At 41.7% G+C, this 23,180-nt stretch overlaps 1 protein-coding gene across 7 annotated transcripts in view; it reads left to right on the forward strand.

Moving 5' to 3' along the window:
* LOC110498435 (type II inositol 3,4-bisphosphate 4-phosphatase) overlaps positions 1-23,180 on the forward strand; it is a 243,404-nt gene that overhangs the window by 16,242 nt on the left and 203,982 nt on the right. For all 7 annotated transcript variants that reach the window (XR_005034211.1, XR_005034210.1, XM_036933670.1 and 4 more), the window contains exons 3-4: positions 5,296-5,645; positions 21,212-21,256. Coding sequence is in view for 5 of the 7 variants with exons in the window: in XM_036933670.1 (XP_036789565.1) it covers positions 5,543-5,645; positions 21,212-21,256 (148 nt within the window). In the remaining 2 variants the exon portion in view is untranslated. The remainder of the gene's footprint in view (positions 1-5,295; positions 5,646-21,211; positions 21,257-23,180) is intronic.

Here is a 23,180-nt window from a genome sequence, read left to right on the forward strand (position 1 = left end):
GATCTGGTACTCCCTGTATATAGCTCCACAGTGATCTGGTACTGGTACTCCCTGTGTATAGCTCCACAGTGATCTTGTACTGGTACTCCATGTATATAGCTCCACAGTGATCTGGTACTAGTACTCCCTGTATATAGCTCCACAGTGATCTGGTACTGATACTCCATGTATATAGCTCCACAGTGATCTGGTACTGGTACTCCCTGTATATAGCTCCACAGTGATCTGGTACTGGTACTCCCTGTGTATAGCTCCACAGTGATCTTGTACTGGTACTCCATGTATATAGCTCCACAGTGATCTGGTACTAGTACTCCCTGTATATAGCTCCACAGTGATCTGGTACTGGTACTCCATGTATATAGCTCCACAGTGATCTGGTACTGGTACTCCCTGTATATAGCTCCACAGTGATCTGGTACTGGTACACCCTGTATATAGCTCCACAGTGATCTGGTACTGGTACTCCCTGTATATAGCTCCACAGTGATCTGGTACTGGTACTCCCTGTATATAGCTCCACAGTGATCTGGTACTGGTACTCCCTGTATATAGCTCCACAGTGATCTGGTACTCCTTGTATAGAGCTCCACAGTGGTCTGGTACTGGTACTCCCTGTATATAGCTCCACAGTGATCTGGTACTGGTACTCCCTGTATATAGCTCCACAGTATTCTGGTACTGGTACTCCCTGTATATAGCTCCACAGTGATCTGGTACTGGTACTCCATGTATATAGCTCCACAGTGATCTGGTACTGGTACTCCATGTATATAGCTCCACAGTGATCTGGTACTGGTACTCCCTGTATATAGCTCCACAGTGTTCTGGTACTGGTACTCCCTGTATATAGCTCCACAGTGATCTGGTACTGGTACTCCATGTATATAGCTCCACAGTGATCTGGTACTGGTACTCCCTGTATATAGCTCCACAGTGATCTGGTACTCCCTGTATAGAGCTCCACAGTCATGTGGTACTGGTACTCCCTGTATATAGCTCTACAGTGATCTGGTACTGGTACTCCATGTATATAGCTCCACAGTGTTCTGGTACTGGTGCTCCCTGTTTATAGTTCCACAGTGTTCTGGTACTGGTACTCCCTGTATATAGCTCTACAGTGATCTGGTACTCCCTGTATATAGCTCCACAGTGATCTGGTACTCCTTGTATAGAGCTCCACAGTGATCTGGTACTGGTACTCCCTGTATATAGCTCCACAGTGATCTGGTACTGGTACTCCCTGTATATAGCTCCACAGTATTCTGGTACTGGTACTCCCTGTATATAGCTCTACAGTGATCTGGTACTCCCTGTATATAGCTCCACAGTAATCTGGTACTGGTACTCCCTGTATATAGCTCCACAGTGTTCTGGTACTGGTACTCCCTGTATAGAGCTCCACAGTGATCTGGTACTGGTACACCCTGTATATAGCTCCACAGTGTTCTGGTACTGGTACTCCCTGTATAGAGCTCCACAGTAATCTGGTACTGGTACACCCTGTATATAGCTCCACAGTGTTCTGGTACTGGTACTCCCTGTATAGAGCTCCACAGTGTTCTGGTACTGGTACTCCCTGTATAGAGCTCCACAGTGATCTGGTACTGGTACTCCCTGTATATAGCTCTACAGTGATCTGGTACTGGTGCTCCCTGTAGATAGCTCTACAGTGATCTGGTACTGGTACTCCCTGTAGATAGCTCCATTCTTGTATGTTTTATTTTATTCTTCTTGTTAGCATTTCACTGTAAAGTTTACACCAGTTGTATTCGGCGCATGTGACTACACAATCTCTCTCTCTCGCACACACGCACATGCACATGCACACGCGCGCACACGCACACACACACACACACACACAAGGATGAATACACTCACAAACTCTTAAATGAACACATTCAATTACCAATCCAACTCACATGAAGACACAGTCAGAGACACAGACAGACACACACACCTTGGCTAATCAATGAGGTGTTTGTCGAACGATGCTGGAAGTAGCTCAGTTAATAATAATGAGCTGGGGAGCACACTCCATCTTTATCCTTCTCTCTATCCCTCTGTCCTGTACCAACCTGTAGTACCTGCTGGAGGAGTTGTCATGCTACACCATCCTCAGAACCGTTCCCAGCACTGCACCATCCTCAGAACCGTTCCCAGCACTGCACCATCCTCAGAACCGTTCCCCAGCACTGCACCATCCTCAGAACCGTTCCCAGCACTGCACCATCCTCAGAACCGTTCCCAGCACTGCACCATCCTCAGAACCGTTCCCCAGCACTGCACCATCCTCAGATCTGTTCCCAGCACTACACCATCCTCAGAACCGTTCCCAGCACTGCACCATCCTCAGAACCGTTCCCAGCACTGCACCATCCTCAGAACTGTTCCCAGCACTGCACCATCCTCAGAACCGTTCCCCAGCACTGCACCATCCTCAGAACCGTTCCCCAGCACTGCACCATCCTCAGAACTGTTCCCCAGAACTGCACCATCCTCAGAACCGTTCCCCAGCACTGCACCATCCTCAGAACCGTTCCCCAACACTGCACCATCCTCAGAACCGTTCCCCAACACTGCAACATCCTCAGAACCGTTCTCAGCACTGCACCATCCTCAGAACCGTTCTCAGCACTGCACCATCCTCAGAACCGTTCCCCAACACTGCAACATCCTCAGAACCGTTCTCAGCACTGCACCATCCTCAGAACCGTTCCCCAACACTGGGGAACAACACTGCACACCAACACATGTGGAAGAAGGTGCTCTGGTCAGATGAAACCAAAATTGAACTTTTTGGCAACAATGCAAAACGTTATGTTTGGCGTAAAAGCAACACAGCTGAACACACCATCCCCACTGCCATGGTAGTGGCAGCATCATGGTTTGGGCCTGCTTTTCTTCAGCAGGGACAGGGAAGATGGTTAAAATTGATGGGAAGATGGATGGAGCCAAATACAGGACCATTCTGGAAGAAAACCTGATGGAGTCTGCAAAAGACCTGAGACTGGGACTGAGATTTGTCTTCCAACAAGACAATGATCCAAAACATAAAGCAAAATCTACAATGGAATGGTTCAAAAATAAACATATCCAGGTGTTAGAATGGCCAAGTCAAAGTCCAGACCTGAATCCAATCGAGAATCTGTGGAAAGAACTGAAAACTGCTGTTCACAAATGCTCTCCATCCAACCTCACTGAGCTCGAGCTGTTTTGCAAGGAGGAATGGGAAAAAATGTCAGTCTCTCGATGTGCAAAACTGATAGAGACATACCCCAAGCGACTTACAGCTGTAATCGCAGCAAAAGGTGGTGCTACAAAGTATTAACTTAAGGGGGCTGAATAATTTTGCACACCCAATTTTTCAGTTTTTGATTTGTTAAAAAAGTTTCAAATATCCAATAAATGTCGTTCCACTTCATGATTGTGTCCCACTTGTTGTTGATTCTTCACAAAAAAATACAGTTTTATATCTTTATGTTTGAAGCCTGAAATGTGGCAAAAGGTCGCAAAGTTCAAGGGGGCCAAATACTTTCGCAAGGCACTGTATATATATTCAGCATTGTAATGATGAGCAAATAGTTAAAGTACCAAAGGTAAAATAAATAAGCATAAATATGGATTGTATTTACAATGGTGTTTGTTCTTCACTGGTTGCCCTTTTCTTGTGGCAACACTTCACAAATCTTGCTGCTGTGATTGCACACTGTGGTGTTTCACCCAGTCGATATGGGAGTTTATCAAAATTGGATTTGTTTTCAAATTCTTTCTTTTGGTTCTGTGTAATCCGAGGGAAATATGTGCCTCTAATATGGTCATACATTTGGCAGGAGGTTAGGAAGTGCATCTCAGTTTTTGACCTCATTTTGTGGGCAGTGTGCACATAGCCTGTCCTCTCTTGAGAGCCAGTTCTGCTTTCAGCGGTTTTTCTCAATAGCAAGGCTATGCTCACTGAGTTTGTACATAGTCAGAGCTTTCCTTAAGTTTGGGTCAGTCACAGAGGTCAGGTATTCTGCCACTGTGTACTCTCTGTTTAGGGCCAGATAGCATTCTAGTTTGCTCTGTTTTTTTAATAAATTCTTTCCAATGTGTCAAGTAATTATCTTTTTGTTTTCTCATGACTTGGTTGGGTCTAATTGTGTTGCTGTCCTGGGGCTCTGTGGAGTGTGTTTGTGAACAGAGCCCCAGGACCAGCTTGCTTAGGGGACTCTTCTCCAGGTTCATCTCTCTGTAGGTGATGGCTTTGTTATGGAAGGTTTGGGAATCGCTTCCTTTTAGGTTGTTGTAGAATTTAACGGCTCTTTTCTGGATTTTGATTATTAGCTGGTATCGGCCTAATTCTTCTCTGCATCCATTATTTGGTGTTCTACGTTGTACACAGATGATATTTTTGCAAAATTCTGCATATAGAGTCTCAATTTGGTGTTTGTCCCATTTTGTGAATTCTTGGTTTGTGAGCGGACCCCAGACCTCACGACCATAAAAGGCAATGGGTTCTATAACTGATTCAAGTATTTTTAGCCAGATCCTAATTGGTATGTTGAATTTTATGTTCCTTTTGATGGCATAGAATGCTCTTCTTGCCTTGTCTCAGATCCCTTCACAGCTTTGTATAGGTTACCTGATGTTTAGGCAAATCTCTCTCTCTCCCTCTCTCTCTCAATTAAATTAAATTCAAAGGGCTTTCTTGGCATGGGAAACATATGTTTACATTGCCCAAGCAAGTGAAATAGATAGTAAACAAAAGTGAAATAAACAATGTAACAAAAACCTCTAAGACTCACTATGTACTACAGTTGCACGCATACTTATTTTCCACTCCCCTTTCTCTCTTTCCCCTCCTTCTCTTCCCCCCCCCTCTCTCTCTCTCTCTCTCTCTGAGGCTCTCTCTCTCTCTCTCTATGTTTTCATGTGCTCTGCCGTATGCATCTGCTAGCTTCACCTGCTGCATGGCAGATCTCCCATAAGGAGCTCATCAGTCATGGTCTTGTTAATTGCCTTTCTTAGAGAGAGAGAGAAGAACCGAGAGGGAGCGAGAGAGAAAGGGGAGGGAGAGCGAGAGAGGAACACACAGGGAAAGAGAGAGTCCCCTGCTGCATTGCCTGGATCTAGCTGTGGCAGTGCGTTAGAGAGAGAGAGGAGAGAGAGAGAGAGAACGTCAGCGTCCCATCCTGCCTGCCTCCACCAGTCTAGTCTAGGTGCTCCATCTGACAGCACAAGATTGATGGATTGAGCTGTTTATCGCACCTAACATCAATTCTGTCCTGCCTTCTCTTTCATTCCCTGCCTCAGTCCCTCATTCCCTCCCTCCCACCCTTCCCTCCCTCCCCACTCTTGGACCCCCACTTCCCTCTCTCCTCCGTTTTTAAAAGGCGTATTTTATGCTGCCAGAGAGAGCGGCACGACAGTGAGAGAGTGAGAGACGATCCTATCTGCCTCAAAGCCTTTCGCAAGGATTCACAAGGAAGCGCTAGCCGGGACTGAGCTGGACTGGACCGTGGCATTCCTTGGAGGAGGAGGAGGAGGGAGAGCCGTGGATATGGAGGACGGTGGGACACGGCACCTCGGCCATGAGTGCAGGGTGGACATGATGGAAGAGGAGGGGGAGCCGCTGACCGGAGGAGATGGACTGACCGGAGCTGGTGAGCTCTACATTTACTGTAGATCATAGGCAGATCCAGGCTTCGGTGGCCAAAGTGCTGTCACCCCCCCCCCCCCCCCCCCACAAATGATTAAACTAATTGCGTTCTATACTGAAGATACGGATTAGTTGATTACTGGAATCAGGTGTGTTAGCTGGGGCTGGGGCAACAGTGTGACACCAATCAGGCCCCTGAGGACTGGAGTTGGCCTTCCCTGCTATAGATACAGCTTTCTTCTCTCTTTAGTTCACTCACTCCTTCTTAGAATGCTGCTCCTTCATCCTCTCCTCGTTCTTGCTGTCTATCTCATTCTTTCTTTCCCCCTCTCCTATTTGCTTTCTCATTCATTCTCTCTCTGTTTTCCCTTTACCTGTGTCCTCAATTATCCTCATCCATCCTCCACTAACCTCCACTCCTCATGCTCCACTTCTCTGCATTCTACCCCTCTGGACACAACTAACGTGAAATAAATAGAAAATGTCACCATGTCATTGAATTTAGTTTCAAAGTTGTGTGAAAACAATACACAATGTCCTTACTTTGATGACTATTTTCAAATCCAGTTTTCCACATTGATTTTAATGTTTTTGTTGAAATGACGTTGAAAACAACGTTGTTTACTGGGCCCATCCATACGTAAAATGTATGCAGGCCTCACTGTAAGTCACTTTGGATAAAAGAGTCTGCTAAATAGCATATATTAATATTAGTATTATTATTTTATATTATATAGTATTGTTCCCTGGGGTAGAAAAAGGTGAATGCACAATGTACCTTCAAAGGTACACATAATGATTTCACATGGTACTGTTCGGTACCTTTTAGGGTACCGCTCGGCATGCTCTATTGCAGGGGGATTTTCAGAATTTTTTGTTTCAATATGTGTGTTTTTTCATGCAAATGGATTGATTGATCGTATGCTACACAAAGATAAATAACAAATATGTTTCTAAACTAATCCAATTTGTTGGTAGTTGGACTTCTTGTACCCGTTACTGAGATTGTTCCCATTTAGATTGTTAATCAATTTGTCTACCTTGGCAGTCATTCTAAATGCACCTTTTTTTATATCCTAACTCTGGCTGGATTCCAATAGGAATTAAAAAGCACTTTGCAAGCCAACATAATAAGACTTGCCTGATGTGGCCTGCAATCCAGCAGTTTCAGATCACTGTGATGGGGTAAAAATGGACTGTCAAAGTATGGCCTTATGATATATGTAATGTACTGTCATTAAGAGTTTAATTTCAATATTAGCATTTTCACTTAGATGAATGCAACAACCATGTCTCTGTCACTAGCAAACACAGTCATGGGTGGTACTGATAACTCTAAAATGAATCTGAAAGGCACCATGGGAAAAATGAAACTGCGGTTTTACACCCTACAGTGTTAAAACAACACCCCAGAACCTTTTAAGAGGTACATCTTTGCCACTTAAAAGGAACCATCTTGTCCCTTAAGGTACACTATTGGCTCTTTTAAGGTACAAACTGCAAGGGTACAATTATGTACCTAGAGTTAAAGGTACAAAGAATATACCTTACAGGGTACCACAACAGTGACAAGCGTTTGTACTCCTTTAAGAACAAATGTTCTTCTTTGTGTGTGTGTGTGTGTGTGTGTGTGTGTGTGTGTGTGTGTGTGTGTGTGTGTGTGTGTGTGTGTGTGTGTGTGTGTGTGTGTGTGTGTGTTTGTGTGTTTGTGTGTGTGTGTGTGTGTGTGTGTGTGTGTGTGTGTGTGTGTGTGTGTGTGTGTGTGTGTGTGTGTGTGTGTGTGTGTGTGTTAAGGATCCTAAAACCACCGTGTGGGCCAAACTGTTGTCACTAATAAGCTTTGGCAGAGGCAAAATACATCTCCCATGGTCATCACTCCAGGTGCATGATAATGAGATAAGCGTTGATTTCAGTGGTGGCACTGAGCCTCCATTCTGTCTCCTCCTGGGGCTGATGCCATGGCTCTTCAGGAGGACAAATACTGCAGTATTGTTAGCATCGTAGCATGTTAAACTCGGATGTCTTCCCTGAAGGCTAACAGCTAGTGATTGAAGCCTTTATGAAAATGAAAGAAGAATGAGGAACAAGGAGCGTACACACACACACACACACACACACACACACACACACACACTCTCTCTCTCTCTATTTCGTTCCTCTCCTCATCACAGCTTATGGGATCAAGGGATGTTTTGAAATATATGTCAAAATAAGATAATTTCCTATCAAGTAAAGCTCTTTTTTCCCCTCTTCCGCCCTCCATCCCTCCATCCCTCCCTCCAGCCCAACTTTAAGTGGGTGTGTAATCAGTAATAATGAACACCTCTGCTCTGGACCTGTGCGTTCCAAATGGCACCCTATTCCCTTTATAGAACACTGCTTTTGACCAGGGCCTGTACGTATCCTATCCCATGTAGGGAGTAGGGTGCCATTTGGGACGCAGCCGTTGAACACCTCCGGTTTTGTTTTCGCAAAGTGCGGAGGGGGAAACGGAAGAAGGGAATTGAACAAAGAAGGTAATTATAGAGCTACAGCGCCACAGACAGCTTGACAACCTCCCATTACCAATCACAAGGTGAATTTGTTTATCTTGTCGCTGGGTTGACGTAGAAGATAAGAGGCAGTGGGAATAGCGTTGGGTGAGATGAGACAGGCTTGGCGCGTTCAGGTCACCTAGACTAGAGAGTTTGGTATTCATTGCGCCCACATGCTCTACATCAAAAGTCTAAAAGAGGTCAAAGGTCAGAATCCATTATATTTTTGACCCTGACGGACACAGTTTTGAACAGTCACCTGTATGAATCATATCAGCATTGACTATACTCATGGGCCTATGTTATCGTAGTTTCTGTAAGGCGTGCGTACTGGCGGTAGAGAAGTCAGGCGCAGGAGAGCAAAGACTGTGTTACAACAGCACAGTTTAATGATAAAAATCACTGTGAACAAAAACAATATATACAATGGGACAAAAACCCCAGACATAACGTGCACAAGCACTTACAATAAACAATACCGGACAAGGACATGTGGGGACAGAGGGTTAAATACACAACATGTAATTGATGGAATTGAAACCAGATGTGTGGGAAGACAAGACAAAACAAATGGAAAAAGGTGGATCGGCGATGGCTAGAAGACCAGTGACGTTGACCACCGAACGTCGCTTGAACAAGGAGAGGGACCGACTTCGGAGGAAGTCGTGACAGTTTCTGGCGCTATAAGCAGCATAATGGTGTTACAAGCAGGATATAGCTTACAATTAGATAACCTCATTATCAATCCATTATGACCCAAGCTGTGAATACACAAATCCACCTTTAGAATCTAGGATTTGAACCTTTACTGGTCTGGATGTTACCACTTAACCCTCTGACGTCTATCCATCCCTCCTGGTTCACCAGTCTAAAACCACCTCATTAACATGCAACTTAACTGTTTTACGCCTCTTCATTAAACGTAGGTGACAAATCCTTCCACCACCATTAACTGTCTGTCCTCTCTCTAGTAGATCCCAGGGCCTTAATGTGACAGTAACTCATTCTCCCCATTCAACCACCACTTACGGTTATTGGGCCTTTTGTTAAAACATCAATCTCGTCAGGTGTGTGTCGGCAGCAGGCCGCGCTAGCTGCTGTCGTTCTGGTGATTGAATCATCAGCATAGTCCAGGTGTTCTTCTATAATGGCAATTTCTCCGGAAAAAGGAGAGACGGCGAGAGATTTTTTTTTCTCCCAAGTTTCAAATCCCACTGAGCCCTCGGCAGGCAGTGAATTATGGGTAATGCGTTCAATGCATTCCCCTACTCCTAGGTAAATTATATTAAAAGAAAAAAACATGACTGTGTCTTGGGCCCGGCCCCTTAAATGTAATATCTATTCATGAAAGGGATAAGCGAGGTGATTAAGATCATCGTAACAACGGCTGCTAACCCACGCCAGGGCTTTTCCAGGCTTCTCCTTCCCAGGGAATTGCTTATTTTTCTCACCACGTAGCTTTCGCTCGCTCGACACTCTGCAGGGGATGTAGGTGCGTGCAAAGTGGGAGGTATGGAGGGAGGGAAGGAGGAGGAATTTCTCTGGCATCATTTTGTGATAACTGTGAATGAGCAGCATTCCCATGTGGGTCTTCCTCCCGAGTTCCGACCTCCACCTTCCCACTTTCCTCAGAGTTACGGGCTCAGGACTCCGGCCCCAAGTGGTAAACACGTAGGAAGGGGAGGAAAGAGAGATGAAAGAGAGAGAGAGGAGGGAGGGAGGGGGGTTAAATGAGCATCTGTGAGACACAGACCCCCCCCCCCCACACACACACACAAGTCCTTGGAAGTTCATTAGGGCTGTCGTCCCAGAAAAATCACCTTGTGCACTTCAGAATACATTACCCCCTCCTTTCCCTCCCGCTCTCCCTCCCTCCTCCCTATACCAGAGCTATTATTTCTAGATTCATGTGAAACGTATCACAGATGGGCACACCTCATTTGGCGTGGCCCCCCTCCAGTGTGTGTGTGCTAGTCTGTGCAAGTGTTCGTGTGTGTGTGTGTGTGTGTGTGTGTGTGTGTGTGTGTGTGTGTGTGTGTGTGTGTGTGTGTGTGTGTGTGTGTCTGATTTGAGTGTATGCATGCCTGCATATGTGTTCGTAGTCTCCGGTGCATCTCCAAGGACCCCCCTCAGTGGTTTATTTCCATATTTATCACGCCAGAGGAGTAGCGTAAGTTGCACATTATACTGCACCTGTGTTTCTCTGTCTCTCCATGCTAATCCAACACACTGGAGTTGGGTCACCTGTTAGTTTATCAACTAGTCTAGTCTATACACCTGGCTAATTCTCTCCTGGTGCAATTAGAGTCAAACTAATTAGGAATTTGTTTGTCCACGGTTGGGAAATTCAATTCCTGTAAGGGGTCAATTACATAGTCCCTGGTAGTGGAAGTTGGTACAGCTTTGCAGGTGCATGGATTCTGTTCTCTATTGATGCATCATTTTGTAATGTGGTGTACAATTTAGAGGCAAGTCAATATCACCTTGGATAGTTGTTTAGCCACATCTTGACTTCAACAGTGAAAGTAGTATCTCTCTTGACTTTCTAAAATCTCTGTTGGCCTACAGTTGAATTATATGGGTTAGTCCTGTAGACCTACAGTTGAATTAAATGTGTTAGTCCTGTAGACCTACAGTTGAATTATATGGGTTAGTCCTGTAGACCTGCAGTTGAATTAAATGTGTTAGTCCTGTAGACCTACAGTTGAATTATATGGGTTAGTCCTGTAGACCTGCAGTTGAATTAAATGTGTTAGTCCTGTAGACCCACAGTTGAATTAAATGTGTTAGTCCTGTAGACCTACAGTTGAATTAAATGTGTTTGTCTACAGTTGAATTAAATGGGTTAGTCCTGTAGACCTATAGTTGAATTAAATGTGCTAGTCCTGTAGACCTACAGTTGAATTAAATGTGTTTGTCTACAGTTGAATTATATGGGTTAGTCCTGTAGACCTATAGTTGAATTAAATGGGTTAGTCCTGTAGACCTACAGTTGAATTAAATGTGTTCGTCCTGTAGACCTACAGTTGAATTAAATGTGTTTGTCTACAGTTGAATTAAATGGGTTAGTCCTGTAGACCTACAGTTGAATTACAGTGCCTTGCGAAAGTATTCGGTCCCCTTGAACTTTGCGACCTTTTGCGACATTTCAGGCTTCAAGCATAAAGATATAAAACTGTATTTTTTTGTGAAGAATCAACAACAAGTGGGACACAATCATGAAGTGGAACGACATTTATTGGATATTTCAAACTTTTTTAACAATTCAAAAACTGAAAAATTGGGCGTGCAAAATTATTCAGCCCCTTTACTTTCAGTGCAGCAAACTCTCTCCAGAAGTTCAGTGAGGATCTCTGAATGATCCAATATTGACCTAAATGACTAATGATGATAAATACAATCCACCTGTGTGTAATCAAGTCTCCGTATAAATGCACCTGCACTGTGATAGTCTCAGAGGTCCGTCAAAAGCGCAGAGAGCATCATGAAGAACAAGGAACACACCAGGCAGGTCCGAGATACTGTTGTGAAGAAGTTTAAAGCCGGATTTGGATACAAAAAGATTTCCCAAACTTTAAACATCCCAAGGAGCACTGTGCAAGCGATAATATTAAAATGGAAGGAGTATCAGACCACTGCAAATCTACCAAGACCTGGCCGTCCCTCTAAACTTTCAGCTCATACAAGGAGAAGACTGATCAGAGATGCAGCCAAGAGGCCCATGATCACTCTGGATAAACTGCAGAGATTTACAGCTGAGGTGGGAGACTCTGTCCATAGGACAACAATCAGTCGTATATTGCACAAATCTGGCCTTTATGGAAGAGTGGCAAGAAGAAAGCCATTTCTTAAAGATATCCATAAAAAGTGTTGTTTAAAGTTTGCCACAAGCCACGTGGGACACACAGCAAACATGTGGAAGAAGGTGCTCTGGTCAGATGAAACCAAAATTGAACTTTTTGGCAACAATGCAAAACGTTATGTTTGGCGTAAAAGCAACACAGCTCATCACCCTGAACATACCATGCCCACTGTCAAACATGGTGGTGGCAGCATCATGGTTTGGGCCTGCTTTTCTTCAGCAGGGACAGGGAAGATGGTTAAAATTGATGGATGGAGCCAAATACAGGACCATTCTGGAAGAAAACCTGATGGAGTCTGCAAAAGACCTGAGACTGGGACGGAGATTTGTCTTCCAACAAGACAATGATCTAAAACATAAAGCAAAATCTACAATGGAATGGTTCAATAATAAACATATCCAGGTGTTAGAATGGCCAAGTCAAAGTCCAGACCTGAATCCGATCGAGAATCTGTGGAAAGAACTGAAAACTGCTGTTCACAAATGCTCTCCATCCAACCTAACTGAGCTCGAGCTGTTTTGCAAGGAGGAATGGGAAAAAATTTCAGTCTCTCGATGTGCAAAACTGATAGAGACATACCCCAAGCGACTTACAGCTGTAATCGCAGCAAAAGGTGGCGCTACAAAGTATTAACTTAAGGGGGCTGAATAATTTTGCACGCCCAATTTTTCAGTTTTTGATTTGTTAAAAAAGTTTGAAATTTCCAATAAATGTCGTTCCACTTCATGATTGTGTCCCACTTGTTGTTGATTCTTCACAAAAAAATACAGTTTTATATCTTTATGTTTGAAGCCTGAAATGTGGCAAAATGTCGCAAAGTTCTAGGGGGCCGAATACTTTCGCAAGACACTGTATATGGGTTAGTCCTGTAGACCTACAGTTGAATTAAATGTGTTAGTCCTGTAGACCCACAGTTGAATTATATGGGTTAGTCCTGTAGACCCACAGTTGAATTAAATGTGTTAGTCCTGTAGACCCACAGTTGAATTATATGGGTTAGTCCTGTAGACCTGCAGTTGAATTAAATGGGTTAGTCCTGTAGACCTACAGTTGAATTATATGGGTTAGTCCTGTAGAACCCAACATTTGAATTATATGGGTTAGTCCTGTAGACCCACAGTTGATCCCTGACAAGGGTATTTTCTAAGCACCTTACAGACTATTCACGTTTCATCACCAGTCATTTACATTTACGTCATTTAGCAGTGGGTCACTGTAGTATCATGTTATTAACATGTCACATAGTCTAAACACCAGTCACTGTAGTATCATGTCATTAACATGACACATAGTCTAAACACCAGTCACTGTAGTATCATGTTATTAACATGTCACATAGTCTAACCACCAGTCACTGTAGTATCATGTTATTAACATGTCACATAGTCTAAACACCAGTCACTGTAGTATCATGTTATTAACATGTCACATAGTCTAAACACCAGTCACTGTAGTATCATGTTATTAACATGTCACATAGTCTAAACACCAGTCACTGTAGTATCACGTTCTTAACATGTCACATAGTCTAAACACCAGTCACTGTAGTATCATGTTATTAACATGTCACATAGTCTAAACACCAGTCACTGTAGTATCATGTTATTAACATGTCACATAGTCTAAACACCAGTCACTGTAGTATCATGTCATTAACATGTCACATAGTCTTAATGTTACACACCAGTCACTGTAGTATCATGTTCTTAACATGTCACATTGTCTAAACACCAGTCACTGTAGTATCATGTCATTAACATGTCACATAGTCTTAATGTTACACACCAGTCACTGTAGTATCATGTTCTTAACATGTCACATAGTCTAAACACCAGTCACTGTAGTATCATGTTATTAACATGTCACATAGTCTAAACACCAGTCTTGGTAGTATCATGTTATTAACATGTCACATAGTCTTAATGTTAAACACCAGTCACTGTAGTATCATGTTATTAACATGTCACATAGTCTTAATGTTAAACACCAGTCACTGTAGTATCATGTTATTAACATGTCACATAGTCTAAACACCAGTCACTGTAGTATCATGTCATTAACATGTCACATAGTCTTAATGTTACACACCAGTCACTGTAGTATCATGTTCTTAACATGTCACATTGTCTAAACACCAGTCACTGTAGTATCATGATATTAACATGTCACATAGTCTCAATGTTAAACACCAGTCACTGTAGTATCATGTTATTAACATGTCACATAGTCTAAACACCAGTCACTGTAGTATCATGTTATTAACATGTCACATAGTCTAAACACCAGTCACTGTAGTATCATGTTATTAACATGTCACATAGTCTTAATGTTAAACACCAGTCACTGTAGTATCATGTTATTAACATGTCACATAGTCTAAACACCAGTCACTGTAGTATCATGTTATTAACATGTCACATAGTCTAAACACCAGTCACTGTAGTATCATGTTATTAACATGTCACATAGTCTAAACACCAGTCACTGTAGTATCATGTTATTAACATGTCACATAGTCTAAACACCAGTCACTGTAGTATCATGTCATTAACATGTCACATAGTCTTAATGTTAAACACCAGTCACTGTAGTATCATGTTATTAACATGTCACATAGTCTAAACACCAGTCACTGTAGTATCATGTTATCAACATGTCACATAGTCTTAATGTTAAACACCAGTCACTGTAGTATCATGTTATTAACATGTCACATAGTCTAAACACCAGTCACTGTAGTATCATGTTATTAACATGTCACATAGTCTTAATGTTAAACACCAGTCACTGTAGTATCATGTTATTAACATGTCACATAGTCTAAACACCAGTCACTGTAGTATCATGTTATTAACATGTCACATAGTCTAAACACCAGTCACTGTAGTATCATGTTATTAACATGTCACATAGTCTAAACACCAGTCACTGTAGTATCATGTTATTAACATGTCACATAGTCTAAACACCAGTCACTGTAGTATCATGTTATTAACATGTCACATAGTCTCAATGTTAAACACCAGTCACTGTAGTATCATGTTATTAACATGTCACATAGTCTAAACACCAGTCACTGTAGTATCATGTTATTAACATGTCACATAGTCTAAACACCAGTCACTGTAGTATCATGTTATTAACATGTCACATAGTCTTAACGTTAAACACCAGTCACTGTAGTATCATGTCATTAACATGTCACATAGTCTTAATGTTAAACACCAGTCACTGTAGTATCATGTTATTAACATGTCACATAGTCTAAACACCAGTCACTGTAATATCATGTTATTAACATGTCACATAGTCTAAACACCAGTCACTGTAGTATCGTGTTATTAACATGTCACATAGTCTAAACACCAGCCACTGTAGTATCATGTTATTAACATGTCACATAGTCTAAACACCAGTCACTGTAATATCATGTTATTAACATGTCACATAGTCTAAACACCAGTCACTGTAGTATCATGTTATTAACATGTCACATAGTATAAACACCAGTCACTGTAGTATCATGTTATTAACATGTCACATAGTCTAAACACCAGTCACTGTAGTATCATGTTATTAACATGTCACATAGTCTAAACACCAGTCACTGTAGTATCATGTCATTAACATGTCACATAGTCTTAATGTTACACACCAGTCACTGTAGTATCATGTTCTTAACATGTCACATTGTCTAAACACCAGTCACTGTAGTATCATGTTATTAACATGTCACATAGTCTAAACACCAGTCTTGGTAGTATCATGATATTAACATGTCACATAGTCTCAATGTTAAACACCAGTCACTGTAGTATCATGTTATTAACATGTCAAATAGTCTAAATACCAGTCACTTTAGTATCATGTTCTTAACATGTCACATAGTCTAAATACCAGTCACTGTAGTATCATGTTATTAACATGTCACATAGTCTAAACACCAGTCACTGTATTATCATGTTATTAACATGTCACATAGTCTTAATGTTAAACACCAGTCACTGTAGTATCATGTTATTAACATGTCACATAGTCTAAACACCAGTCACTGTAGTATCATGTTCTTAACATGTCACATAGTCTAAACACCAGTCACTGTAGTATCATGTCATAAACATGTCACATAGTCTTAATGTTAAACACCAGTCACTGTAGTATCATGTTATTATCATGTCACATAGTCTAAACAACAGTCACTGTAGTATCATGTTATTAACATGTCACATAGTCTAAACACCAGTCACTGTAGTATCATGTTATTAACATGTCACATAGTCTAAACACCAGTCACTGTAGTATCATGTTATTAACATGTCACATAGTCTTAATGTTAAACACCAGTCACTGTAGTATCATGTTATTAACATGTCACATAGTCTAAACACCAGTCACTGTAATATCATGTTATTAACATGTCACATAGTCTAAACACCAGCCACTGTAGTATCATGTTATTAACATGTCACATAGTCTAAACACCAGTCACTGTAATATCATGTTATTAACATGTCACATAGTCTAAACACCAGTCACTGTAGTATCATGTTATTAACATGTCACATAGTATAAACACCAGTCACTGTAGTATCATGTTATTAACATGTCACATAGTCTAAACACCAGTCACTGTAGTATCATGTTATTAACATGTCACATAGTCTAAACACCAGTCACTGTAGTATCATGTCATTAACATGTCACATAGTCTTAATGTTACACACCAGTCACTGTAGTATCATGTTCTTAACATGTCACATTGTCTAAACACCAGTCACTGTAGTATCATGTTATTAACATGTCACATAGTCTAAACACCAGTCTTGGTAGTATCATGATATTAACATGTCACATAGTCTCAATGTTAAACACCAGTCACTGTAGTATCATGTTATTAACATGTCAAATAGTCTAAATACCAGTCACTGTAGTATCATGTTCTTAACATGTCACATAGTCTAAATACCAGTCACTGTAGTATCATGTTATTAACATGTCACATAGCCTAAACACCAGTCACTGTATTATCATGTTATTAACATGTCACATAGTCTTAATGTTAAACACCAGTCACTGTAGTATCATGTTATTAACATGTCACATAGTCTAAACACCAGTCACTGTAGTATCATGTTCTTAACATGTCACATAGTCTAAACACCAGTCACTGTAGTATCATGTCATAAACATGTCACATAGTCTTAATGTTAAACACCAGTCACTGTAGTATCATGTTATTATCATGTCACATAGTCTAAACACCAGTCACTGTAGTATCATGTTATTAACATGTCACATAGTCTAAACACCAGTCACTGTATTATCATGTTATTAACATGTCACATAGTCTTAATGTTAAACACCAGTCACTGTAGTATCATGTTATTAACATGTCACATAGTCTAAACACCAGTCACTGTAGTATCATGTTCTTAACATGTCACATAGTCTAAACACCAGTCACTGTAGTATCATGTCATAAACATGTCACATAGTCTTAATGTTAAACACCAGTCACTGTAGTATCATGTTATTATCATGTCACATAGTCTAAACAACAGTCACTGTAGTATCATGTTATTAACATGTCACATAGTCTAAACACCAGTCACTGTAGTATCATGTTATTAACATGTCACATAGTCTAAACACCAGTCACTGTAGTATCATGTTATTAACATGTCACATGGTCTCAATGTTAAACACCAGTCACTGTAGTATCATGTTATTAACATGTCACATAGTCTAAACACCAGTCATGGTAGTATCATGTTATTAACATGTCACATAGTCTAAACACCAGTCACTGTAGTATCATGTTATTAACATGTCACATAGTCTAAACACCAGTCACTGTAGTATCATGTTATTAACATGTCACATAGTCTCAATGTTAAACACCAGTCACTGTAGTATCATGTTATTAACATGTCACATAGTCTAAACACCAGTCACTGTAGTATCATGTTATTAACATGTCACATAGTCTAAACACCAGTCACTGTAGTATCATGTTATTAACATGTCACATAGTCTAAACACCAGTCACTGTAGTATCATGTTATTATCATGTCACATAGTCTAAACACCAGTCACTGTAGTATCATGTTATTAACATGTCACATAGTCTAAACACCAGTCATGGTAGTATCATGTTATTAACATGTCACATAGTCTAAACACCAGTCACTGTAGTATCATGTTATTAACATGTCACATAGTCTAAACACCAGTCACTGTAGTATCATGTTATTAACATGTCACATAGTCTTAATGTTAAACACCAGTCACTGTAGTATCATGTTATTAACATGTCACATTGTCTAAACACCAGTCACTGTAGTATCATGTTATTAACATGTCACATAGTCTAAACACCAGTCACTGTAGTATCATGTTATTAACATGTCACATAGTCTAAACACCAGTCACTGTAGTATCATGTTATTAACTTCTCACATAGTCTTAATGTTAAACACCAGTCACTGTAGTATCATGTTATTAACATGTCACATAGTCTAAACACCAGTCACTGTAGTATCATGTTATTAACATGTCACATAGTCTAAACACCAGTCACTGTAGTATCATGTTATTAACATGTCACATAGTCTAAACACCAGTCATGGTAGTATCATGTTATTAACATGTCACATAGTTTCAATGTTAAACACCAGTCACTGTAGTATCATGTTATTAACATGTCACATAGTCTAAACACCAGTCACTGTAGTATCATGTTATTAACATGTCACATAGTCTTAATGTTAAACACCAGTCACTGTAGTATCATGTTATTAACATGTCACATAGTCTTAATGTTAAACACCAGTCATGGTAGTATCATGTTATTAACATGTCACATAGTCTAAACACCAGTCACTGTAGTATCATGTTATTAACATGTCACATAGTCTAAACACCAGTCACTGTAGTATCATGTTATTAACATGTCACATAGTCTAAACACCAGTCACTGTAGTATCATGTTATTAACATGTCACATAGTCTCAATGTTAAACACCAATCATGGTAGTATAACCAGCGGTGGAAAAGGTACTCCATTTTTATACTTGAGTAAAAGTAAAGATACCGCAATTTAATACTCAAGTAAAAGTTCAAGTCACCCAGTAAAATACTACTTCATTAAAAGTCACCCAGTAAAATACTACTTCGTTAAATAGTCCGTAAGGTGATTAGAAAATACCCTTGTCAGGGATCATGGGACAATGGCAGCTGTTGAGCTGCTCAAGGCCCTCTCTGCATCACTTTACCATAGGGGACAGCCAATCACAATCAGCCACTTAAAAGCTCTCTCTACCTCACAGGGCCCTAATCACACCAACAATCAGCCACTTCACTGCTCTCTCTACCTCACAGGGCTCTAATCACTCCACCAATCAGCCACTTTATAGTTCTCTCTACCTCACAGGGCCCTAATCACTCCACCAATCAGCCACTTCACTGCTCTCTCTACCTCACAGGGCTCTAATCACCAAGTAAAATACTACTTCAGTAAAAGTCACCCAGTAAAATACTACTTCAGTAAAAGTCACCCAGTAAAATACTACTTCAGTAAAAGTCACCCAGTAAAATACTACTTCAGTAAAAGTCACCCAGTTAAAATACTACTTCAGTAAAAGTCACCCAGTAAAATACTACTTCAGTAAAAGTCACCCAGTAAAATACTACTTCAGTAAAAGTCACCCAGTAAAATACTACTTCAGTAAAAGTCACCCAGTAAAATCTTCAGTAAAAGTCACCCAGTAAAATACTACTTCAGTAAAAGTCACCCAGTAAAATACTACTTCAGTAAAAGTCACCCAGTAAAATACTATTTCAGTAAAAGTCACCCAGTAAAATACTACTTCAGTAAAAGTCTAAAAGTTTTTGCTTTTGTACTTAAGTATCAAAAGTAAAAGTATAAATCATTTAAAATGTCTTATATTAAGCAAACCAGATGACACAATTTGTTTGTTTTTGAAATGTATGGATAGCCAGGGTCATAGTTCAACACTCAGACATAATCTACAAACGAAGCATTTGTGTTTAGTGAGTCCGCCAGATCAGAGGCAATAGGGATGACCAGGGATGTTCTCTTGATAAGTGCGGGATTTAGACAATTTTCTTGTCCTGCTAAGCATTCAAAATGTTTGACTTGTGATTATAGCTAACTAGTGATTACTGATAATAAAATGAGTTAGTAACCTAATGATATGATCTGTCTTCGCTAGAAGTGTGCTGTGTTTGTAACACCCGGCCCATACATCAAGACGTGTAGAGTACCCACGCTTCATTAGCCAGGCTGACGATGCTGGGAGAGAGGACAATTCTGCCCAGGCACTGTGGAACGAGGATGAGGGGGTGCGGTGCGCGTGTGTGTGTGTGTTGCAGAGAGTGTGTGAGTTTCTCCCTTGGCACTCGGCCCTCCAGGTATGGTGGTGAGCTCATGCCTCGATGATACCCGTCATACTGGCATCAGATGGTGGGTACAAGCGATGGCACCCCCCCTCCCCACCACCCAGCCTCCTCCATTAGTTCCCCATCGGGGCGGTTGTGGGGAGGAGGGAGCTGGGCATTCAGGGCGATGGATGTCGGGGAACTCTGGCTGTGACACACGCCGCAATCGGATAAATAGATTGCAGCCCGTTTGCATAATCTAAAGCGAACCGGGCCATCAATCACACGAGGCGTTTCGGTCTGAGCCATTACAATAGCCACAGTGTTAAACCTCTCTGAAGACATATTGTGTTGATGATGGCGGAAGGTATTTTTCCATGCTTACTACCGTAGAGTGAATGGAAAGACTGGCACTGAAGTGGTGTTGGATTTTATTGCCTTTCATTTGGGTTTCATTTGGAGGAGAGGTGCCATGCTCGTCGACCTCGTTAAAAGCCTAAATGAAATGGTCGTAGAGGGCATAGTGGTTAATATGGAGATGAATGGGTATTTGATAGATGGTTTTGCCCTTTGCAGTGAAATGTGTGTGTGCGTGTTTCGGTGTCTGTCGGTGTGTCTCTGGTTTTTTTTCGGTGTGTCTGTCGGTGTGTTTCAGTGTCTGCGTGCCTGTGTGTGTGGTGTCTGAATTATCTTAGATTATACATTTTTTCATGAGTGAACAGCTTTGTATTCTCTCTTAATGATCTTCCCCTCTCTCTGTCTCTGTATCACAGGTGTCATCCTGATTCCCAAGCTGCCCCATGTGGAGTTCAGCCTGGGTAAGTGTCTGTTCTTCTCTCTCTGTTCTTCTTTTTCTTCTTCTTCTTCTCTATGTCCTTCTCACTCTGTTCTTCTCTCCCTCTCTGTTCTTCTTCTCCCTGGTCTTCTTCTCTCTGTTCTTCTTTTCTCTCTGTTCTTCTTCTCTCTCTGTGATTCTCATCTTATTCCATGCCACAGGGTTCCAATTTCCCCATGTAGTCAGAGATTAGATAGCCAGACACATCCTATTATCGACATGACGCCGCTATGAGACCGGTCAAACATACACATGTATGCACGTGCACAGACGGACGGACGGACGGACGGACAATAGATCAAAGACTAGACTTACTTTTTCCTGACTGTCTCACAGTACAGTGGTTCTGGTTCTTCTTCCTGACTGTCTTACAGTAGAGTGGTTCTGGTTCTTCTTCCTGACTGTCTCACAGTACAGTGGTTCTGGTTCTTCCTGACTGTCTCACAGTAGAGTGGTTCTGGTTCTTCCTGACTGTCTCACAGTAGAGTGGTTCTGGTTCTTCCTGACTGTCTCACAGTAGAGTGGTTCTGGTTCTTCTTCCTGACTGTCTCACAGTAGAGTGGTTCTGGTTCTTCCTGACTGTCTCACAGTAGAGTGGTTCTGGTTCTTCTTCCTGACTGTCTCACAGTAGAGTGGTTCTGGTTCTTCCTGACTGTCTCACAGTAGAGTGGTTCTGGTTCTTCCTGACTGTCTTACAGTAGAGTGGTTCTGGTTCTTCCTGACTGTCTCATAGTAGAGTGGTTCTGGTTCTTCCTGACTGTCTCACAGTAGAGTGGTTCTGGTTCTTCCCGACTGTCTCACAGTAGAGTGGTTCTGGTTCTTCCCGACTGTCTCACAGTAGAGTGGTTCTGGTTCTTCCTGATTGTCTCACAGTAGAGTGGTTCTGGTTCTTCCTGACTGTCTCACAGTAGAGTGGTTCTGGTTCTTCCTGACTGTCTTACAGTAGAGTGGTTCTGGTTCTTCCTGACTGTCTTACAGTAGAGTGGTTCTGGTTCTTCTTCCTGACTGTCTCACAGTACAGTGGTTCTGGTTCTTCTTCCTGACTGTCTCACAGTAGAGTGGTTCTGGTTCTTCCTGACTGTCTCACAGTAGAGTGGTTCTGGTTCTTCCTGACTGTCTCACAGTACAGTGGTTCTGGTTCTTCCTGACTGTCTTACAGTAGAGTGGTTCTGGTTCTTCCTGACTGTCTTACAGTAGAGTGGTTCTGGTTCTTCCTGACTGTCTTACAGTAGAGTGGTTCTGGTTCTTCTTCCTGGCGGTCTCACAGTACAGTGGTTCTGGTTCTTCCTGACTGTCTTACAGTAGAGTGGTTCTGGTTCTTCTTCCTGGCGGTCTCACAGTACAGTGGTTCTGGTTCTTCCTGACTGTCTTACAGTAGAGTGGTTCTGGTTCTTCCTGACTGTCTTACAGTAGAGTGGTTCTGGTTCTTCCTGACTGTCTTACAGTAGAGTGGTTCTGGTTCTTCCTGACTGTCTTACAGTAGAGTGGTTCTGGTTCTTCTTCCTGACAGTCTCAAAGTACAGTGGTTCTGGTTCTTCCTGACTGTCTTACAGTAGAGTGGTTCTGGTTCTTCTTCCTGACAGTCTCACTGTACAGTGGTTCTGGTTCTTCTTCCTGACAGTCTCACTGTACAGTGGTTCTGGTTCTTCTTCCTGACTGTCTTACAGTAGAGTGGTTCTGGTTCTTCTTCCTGACTGTCTTACAGTAGAGTGGTTCTGGTTCTTCTTCCTGACGGTCTCACAGTACAGTGGTTCTGGTTCTTCTTCCTGACTGTCTTACAGTAGAGTGGTTCTGGTTCTTCTTCCTGACTGTCTTACAGTAGAGTGGTTCTGGTTCTTCTTCCTGACTGTCTTACAGTAGAGTGGTTCTGGTTCTTCTTCCTGACTGTCTTACAGTAGAGTGGTTCT

The sequence above is a fragment of the Oncorhynchus mykiss genome, chromosome 10, assembly GCF_013265735.2.
Source record: "Oncorhynchus mykiss isolate Arlee chromosome 10, USDA_OmykA_1.1, whole genome shotgun sequence".
Lineage (NCBI taxonomy): Eukaryota > Metazoa > Chordata > Actinopteri > Salmoniformes > Salmonidae > Oncorhynchus > Oncorhynchus mykiss.